Raw genomic sequence first — 8,264 nt, forward strand, 5'->3', positions numbered from 1 at the left:
ATCATTAATACATGGGTTATGTTGCTAAAAATTATTACCTCATACTTTGACGGTTGAAGTTCAATCGGTTCCTTTGTCGTTCGTCAAAGGCGTCACGTTCTTGTCTCAAAATTTCATCATCCGCGACGGACTCCTCTTGTTCATAGGCTACACCATGAGGATCCATTCGACCATTGTTCAGTGGTGGATTAACCAATCGATCAAAGCATGTATTGAGCATTGCAATGCTTTCATTGAGTCGCTGCAATGCGGTATTAGTTCCCGCAAGCTTCTAGTCAATGTTGTCATTAATAGTTTGTTGATGATCATCCAACAACATTGTGAGTTCTTCCCTCAAAACACACTCCCGTGCATTCGATGCTTCTCCTGCCATGGTTAGTCGAAAATAGAAAATAATGAAAGATAAATTATCCCTATCGACTACTAGGTGGTGGAAGTGGAGTCACACACTCTCAAGCGTCTTACCATGCTCTTGCAACTGTTCTTACCAATCACCGTAGTTGACACAACCGGTGGCTGGTTCGTGATACCTTATTAGGTGCGAGTGAGGTAGTTGCAAGAGAAGATACCGTTCTGATCGAGAGAAGGTGTAGCTTGGACAAGAAATATTTAGTATCAAGGAATAGCAATTAATGAAATCAGATTAGCAAAGCTGAATAAAGTCCACAGTACTCGCCACAGTTTTTGGCCCGATCACGTTCCTAGAACTAGCTCAAGCAAGCCGAAGACTATATCAGACATAAGCACAATGGAACAAAATTCGCAATGCAAACTGATTCTCTTTTTTTAATTCTCTCATTTTTTTCTCTCTTTTTGCACTCTTTGCTTTCTTTCTTTTTTTTGTCACTCTTTGCTTCTTACTTTTTTTTTACGAATGTGACACAAACTCAAAACTCTTCTACTGACTTCTCTAAGTCGAAAGAGGTATATAGGTCACAAACTCAAAACTCTCTCTCTCTCTCTCTCTCTCTCTCTCTCTCTCTCTCTCTCTCTCTCTCTCTCTCTCTCTCTCTCTCTCTCTCTGAACTTTGGCTACCTCTGTTTCGGCTATGATGGTCGGAGTGACTAGTGGTCAAACCCGAGTAGATAGTCGACTCGACTAGTGGTCGAACTCGAGTAGATGGTTAAAGCGACTAGTGGTCGAACCCGAGTAGATGGTCAACTCGACTAGTGGTCGAAATCGAGTAGATGGTCGAACACAACTAGTAGTTGAACCCGAGTAAATTGTCGAATTTGAGTAGGTGATCGAACACAACTAGTGGTCAAACCTGAGTTGATGGTCGAACCCGACTAGTGGTCGAAGCAGAGTAGGTGGTCGAACACAACTAGTAGTTGAACCCGAGTTGTTTGTCGAACTTGACTAGTGGTCGACACGGCCTGTGACACAATCTCGACTAAAGCAGACAAGGGTAAATCGAGATACACGATGACTAAGACAGCAAAGACTAGACACTAGAAACTAGAACATGATGACTCGATCAGCAACAAAGACACCGACGATGGACTCAAACTCAACAAATACATGCTTTATCATTTAAGCGTCTCCTATGGAACAACCTACTAATAATTCTCAATATAATTGTTATTCATAGATATTATCATTAATTACCAAAACCACACTTAGGGGCTAGATGCACCTTTAATCTCTCCTATTTTGGTAATTGATGACCATCTCAATAGATGGTTATATTTCAAAAATGAAGTTCTTAGTACATCTAATCCGAAGATACAATGTATATTAAGATCAAGTTTTTGTAGCATCGAACACCACTAAGTTGTTTGAGATTACCAAAACCCACTTTACTAGCATCAAACACCACTAAGGTCTTGATGTTAGTAGAACTAAACATATATATGGAGCAAACTCCCTCACAGTTTATGCATATGTGAATGAATATGGAATATCATTGCATATATTGTCTATCTCAAATTTTGGACGGAGTTTTATTTATACATATGAAGCAAGCATGACAATTTATATATCAAAAGTGAATATGTAATGCAAAGCAAAAACCCTCTTGCAAATATAACATCTACAAATTCTCCCCTCATTAACATCAATGCCAAAATATAAGAATTTTGAAGGACTTTGCTAAATAGAGACAACTTGCTCAACAAGAAATTCTCCCCAAAGCTTATTAGCCATATCCCATGAGTGGATCATCAAAAGTAATGCAAAATCACTTATAGTATGAGGTCCCCCAAAAAGTGTGCATTTCTCATAGATTGAGTTAAATAAAATGCACTTATCCAATTACAAATTATTTAAGGATATCACACTATTCAATGGACTCAAAGGGGTGTAAAGAGATGCCATATTGAAAAATCTAAGGCATATCAATTGAACAAGATGCCAATTGAAAGAAATTCAATTGAAAGCAAGTCAAGTATGAGTCCGAAATCAATATCCAAAACACAACTATAATGGATTAGGCTCAAATTGAATATAGCAAAATTGTTGATATTATAACAAGTATTCCGTTTATCACTAAGTGTTAACATATTATACGCTTAAGTATTCAATAGAGCCATTCAAAGAGGACCACGATGAAATAATTCAACACAACTCAACTTAAAAAGCAAAAGTTAAGATGTTTCTAACCAAAGCCAATAAACCTCAAGCAAAAGGATAAATTTTGCAATCTTCATCAATATTGCATATAAGAGCAACTAAATCATTTGATATGAATTCTTGCATATTTGGGATTGGATGCACTATAAACATGAGTATAGACTTCCCACAAAAATATGCTACTTCAAATTGCTCATATTTGCAATAAAGAAGTTTTTAGACACTTGTAAGAAAAAAAAATGCTAGTTACTTTCATGCTACGATGCAACCTACATAAGGTTAAATCTTCGACATTCAACTCATGTATTAAAAATAAGTTACCTAAAAGTATTGGATTGATATAGTAGATTTTTGCTCATCTTTGCTTGGCTTCACTTTGACACAATCCTTCTGGTCAATGAATGAGTCGAACATCCATTTCAACTCCATTATACCTAAAACTAATTCAAGTATAATTTGATCCCTAAACTCATTAGGTCCATAAAGGTTAGCAAAAACCTTCAATACATAGAGTAAGCTCCCGCATAAGCATGTTCATATGGATATGAAATTGATACCACTTGAAGGATACTAATAGAAAGAATTAAGTTGATACCAATTGAAATTAATGAAAACTCTATACACCTTTTAGCCAATAAGAGTTTTGAGAAAGACTTACTCTATATGTTAGATCAAATAAAGCAAACATACTATAGATATTACAATTAAATTAAATAAGTATGTTCATCACTTTCAAGATCCAAAAAAGACATAATTTGAATAAAATGACATATAAATCATGAAAGCTTGTCCAAAATACATCTAAGGCACAAGATCAACAAATGATCATTCACAAAGTTCAATAAATGAACTAAGCAATAGGTTTGAGCATATAATAAAAATAAAAGAATTGCATTCATGCTCAAAAGCTTATCTCAAACTAGTATATTGAAAAATGATACAAGTGGTGAGATAGCAAAACCTTAGCTTCTATAAACAAAATTCATAGAAGAAATCAATCATTAGAATCATAAGGTTAAAAGGAAGATGATCAACAAATATTACCACTTTTATAATGACCAATTTTAAGTAAATACAATGGTATATCATGATATCTTAAAATGGTAATTGCAAGATAACATAGATCAACTTTCTTTCAACAAAGCATGTGATAAAAGTTTAGAATTAAGCACCATGCTTCATGTCACATTCTTCATAAGGCTATTAGTTGATTTGATCCAAACGAGAAAATGATTCCAATTAAAATTTTAAGATTGAAAGAGAAGCATAAACACAATTAAGATATCAAGATTCAATTAAAATCAATTGTAGATCAATTAATGGATATTTTGAGACATTGAGTTTTAAATGAGCTTGACATGCTACATAGATACTAGATAAGTAATAATATCAATTCTAAGTGGTATTTCTCAGATATTCATAATTTACGAGTATGTAAGATGCACAAAGCATAATACTCTCAATTATGTGATGATCCATTAATTTCTCCAAAGAGCCAAAAAGATTTCAACGAATAAGATTAAATAGGCGCTGACGGTCAGATTGGGAGACGGTGTGGTCAGACCGCTGAAAGTAGAGGATTAAGAAACCTCTCCATATAACTCTGGTGGTCCGACCGCTGGAATCAGAAATTCCAGAAATTTTTGAGATAATTTGAGTTAAGATTTTGATTCTAAAAACAATTATAATGAGATGATTTTTGACAACTCCACTAGCAACTCAAATCAAACATAACCATTGATGGAGTGTCTCAATTTGAAATTTTGCATCAACTTGCTATGATCATGAGAAACATATATAAATATGAGCATGTAAATCATGTTGTTAGGAACCTTCAACAGTTTCCTAGATAAGAAAAAAACATAAACTCTTATTCATGCATAGATACAAAACCTACACATGCAAAGGGTTAGGAACCTTCAACAGTTTCTTAGACCATCCGATATTCCAATTTTTCAATCGGAAGCACGGTTTAAAAAACCGACGGTAACCGCTCAAAAACCGCGATAACCGACCTTCTCGGTCCAGTCCGGTTTCAGAAACCGAACGGTAACCGAATTTGAATTCAAAAAATTCAAAAAAAATAAAAAATTCAAATAAAATCTTTAAAAAAAACTAGACACAATTCTAAGTCCTTCTGTGAAAAAAGTTTTCAAAAATAATGTTGTTTGCATCATATTCTATAGGGAAGAAGTTTAAAAAAAATGAAAAAAATTGAAGTGTGCGGCTCAGTTATTAACTCATGTTAAAGAAAAGTTTAACATACAAACACATATTTTTCTTGTGTAAAACATATTTTAAGAGAACCTTTAAAATTGATTTCACTTTATTTAGAGTTTTATTAATTTCTCTATGATTTTTACAAAAGTCACAAGCATAAAGTGAATATGTTAAGAAACAGCACTGTAATTAACTTTTTCATGTCTACTATTATTTTTTCTACTTAAATCATAGTATAAATAAGCTAATGAAAGTGGTTTCACTAATTTTTGAGGTGTGATGGGTCAGTTATGAATTAATCTAGTCGCAACATATTTACACAATCATGCATGTTACAATAACTAATTCATGAGTTCATGTATTTTTAAAAGACATAGTATCCTGTAAGAAGACTAAAAAAATTATTTTCATAATTTTTGGATTAGCAGAGAGTAAACTATGCATTTAACTTGGTTTAACAAATACAATTTATCACAGAAAATTTTGAACTTTTTTATGAGTATAAATACTTTTATCATGTAGATCATGTTACAAGGAAACCAACAAAATTTGTTTCACTTGATTTGAAGCTCAGATGAATTAGTTATTGATTTTACAAGATTGAGATAATTTTTGGGTTTTTTGTTGAACTTCACTGAAAATCGAGAAAACCGCTCGATAAATCGAGAAAACCGAGCGGTTACCGAGAAAACCGAGCGGTTACCGACAATGCGGAAAATTTGAGAAAACCGCTCGATAAATCGTAAAAACCGCTCGGTAATCAACCTAAACCGACCGGTTACCGGACGGCTAAAATCGCGATTTTTTTTCTAAATTTCAAATTTTGCCAAATAAATTTTCTCCTAATTTTTTTTGAATTTTTGATCGGTAACCGAGGTTATCGCGAATTTTCAGTTACCACTGGAGCTCGGTAACCGAGCTCTGGTCGGTAACCTTAACCTTGATTGGAAGTTCTGATATGTGTAAAGTTCCATAAATCCTTTTTGACTATGTATCTCTCACAAGGATATGAATTTTAAGAACACTCATCTAAAACAAAACATAGTGATAGAGTATTACCCATGGATTGACATTGTATATATGATAAATGTTTTCCACAACTTGACACTTTTAGTACTTTGATGAATTCTTCATATTCAAATAATGTTTTCAAGTCTCCAACACCCTCCTTTCCACTTTGAGATATGATGAGGATAAATTTTCCTTCTTGCGGCATGTATAACATATTTTGCTGCCAAGTCTCTTCACTCGAGGCTTCTTGCCTTGATGATCATTTGATTGGCCTCTTATCATATATGTTCTTGACATGATCCTGGAGCTCTTTAATTCCCTCTACAAGGTTAATTTCACAAGTAGAATTAGAGGAGGCATTTTTGTTAGAGCAACAAGGAATAATTGGAAATTCTTCATTAAATATAAATTTCGCATCAAATGAATTGCTAAGACTAGCACATGTTAAATCTATATTATGCAAAGAAAGTGTACTATTGTTCATACGAGATTTATATGATTTTACCGTTGAGAGAATTGCCTCATAAGCTTTTTCTAGCTTGGTATGAGAAGCTACAAGACTTTCATAGGTGCACAAAACCTCATTATGATTGTTTTTAGTTCCACATACTTGCTAGTTAGCTTCTCAAGTTGAGCTCTTAGCTCAATATTTTTTTTTCAAAGATGCTATATAAGAAATAGAGTTACAAGCACAAGCATCATCAATAGGAGAAATAGTAGATTTGTCCTTAGATATAGAAATATAATTAGGACATGACATATTTAAATCTACTGAGCATAGCATCTAACTTTTCAATTAAAGAAACATGTTTAATCTTAGGATCCTCATAAAAATTGGATAAAGAACTATAGGATTCAACTAGCAAAACATTTTACTGTTTTTAACCGAAACAAATATGCTCCAAAAGCTAAAACATAACATGATGCATAAGAAAGCAACAAACAATAATATTTTGCAAACTAAGCAATGCAAATACTTGTTACCGGGATGACATTAGTTCATAATGTAGAAAGTTCATCCTTAAACTTGACTCATTTTGGCATAAGGTGTGAAATTACTTCTTCACAAACGAGTCAAGCCTGCAATAACTCTTCAAGTACCTATGAAATAATTCAAGCATTTTGTGGTACACAAATGATGTTGGGTCCTTAAATGTTAGTCACAAGATATTTAGACACCCAAATGGCATTTACATAAAGTTTATATGAACTAACAACCTTAGAAATTATGATACAATTTCTAGCCTTTCTAAGTGAATAATGATCATTGAAAAGAATAGACTTAGAAGTATTACCATTTGGGCAATTCTTACCAATATGCCCTTTCCCTCGGCAATTATAACAATTCATATTTCTGCTTGTAGTCACATTGCATTCCTTCTTTCCAATTTGCCTCTTTGATGTCTTTGGCTTCTCATCAAGCTTGGTAGAACAACTTGAGGCAAAATGTCCCATTCCCATGTATTTAAAGCACAAGATGTGAGCGATACCTTTCTTTTTCTTTCTTCTTGCTCATCTTCTTTGTATCTTGATATTTATTTTGATGTATTCTATTATGCATGTTCGGTTGTTCTCTTTTTTCTAGGCGTGGAAAACAAGTCCACTCTTATCATTATGCTTCTTTGATAATTCAAGATATCATCAAGAGCGGTCTTTGAGTTGTAGTATCCTTTTATTTTTCTTCTTTAATTTCTTGATCTCATATTTGAGCTCTTTGTTCTCCTCTACAAGATTAGTATCAACAAGCATAGAGAAAGAACTAGCATCCAAATTTGAGCTACAAGGTATATCTAGTAATTCATCACAAGAAGTGGACATGTCAAACATAGATGCAATGCATGAACTAGATACACATGACATGTCATCAATTAAATCACATGTAATGCTTATATCCAATTTGACATTTTCGGATGCATTGGCTACAAGAGAATCATGAGCTTCTTTGAGATTCTCATGAGATTCAATAAGCTCATCATGGGACCGCTTTAGCTCCTCACATAAGTCTTTCAAAGAAGTATTTTCCTTTTTTAAATTTCTCATTTTAAATTTCTCTTGGCCAATATATTTGTCCATGCCTTCTAACATCTCTACAAGATCATCATAAGAATATCCACGATCATCATCATCATCAACACTTTTTACCTTCTTGTTACCTTTTGCCATAAAGCAATATGGTAGTGTAGATAGAGTTGTAGATTCATCAACATAGCCACTTGATGAAGAGCAAGTCTCCTCATTACGAGAGCTTGAGATAGAACAATTATCCATAATCATCAACTCATCAATGCAAACATCATTTGTCATGTTGGATCCATCATATTTTTCTTGCAATTTGGTCCACATGTCATGAGCACTCTTTAAATTGCATATCTTATAGAATACATCTACACTCAAAGCACTAAATAAAACATTAGTAGCAGCTATAGCATCGAGATGTAGGTATTTCTTTTGCCCTTTTGTT

General features: G+C 33.5%; 1 protein-coding gene across 1 annotated transcript; it reads right to left on the bottom strand.

The window, feature by feature from the left end:
- Window positions 1-6,877: 6,877 nt before the first annotated feature.
- Window positions 6,878-7,876, bottom strand: LOC133930089 (uncharacterized). Its single transcript, XM_062376794.1, has 4 exons — window positions 7,453-7,876; window positions 7,363-7,384; window positions 7,022-7,238; window positions 6,878-6,904 (listed from the first exon to the last, which is right to left on the bottom strand). Exons 1-4 carry the CDS (start codon window positions 7,874-7,876, stop codon window positions 6,878-6,880), a joined length of 690 nt encoding a protein of 229 aa, XP_062232778.1.
- Between the last annotated feature and the right edge of the window lie 388 nt (window positions 7,877-8,264).

The sequence above is a fragment of the Phragmites australis genome, chromosome 10 (assembly GCF_958298935.1).
Source record: "Phragmites australis chromosome 10, lpPhrAust1.1, whole genome shotgun sequence".
NCBI classification, from domain to species: domain Eukaryota; kingdom Viridiplantae; phylum Streptophyta; class Magnoliopsida; order Poales; family Poaceae; genus Phragmites; species Phragmites australis.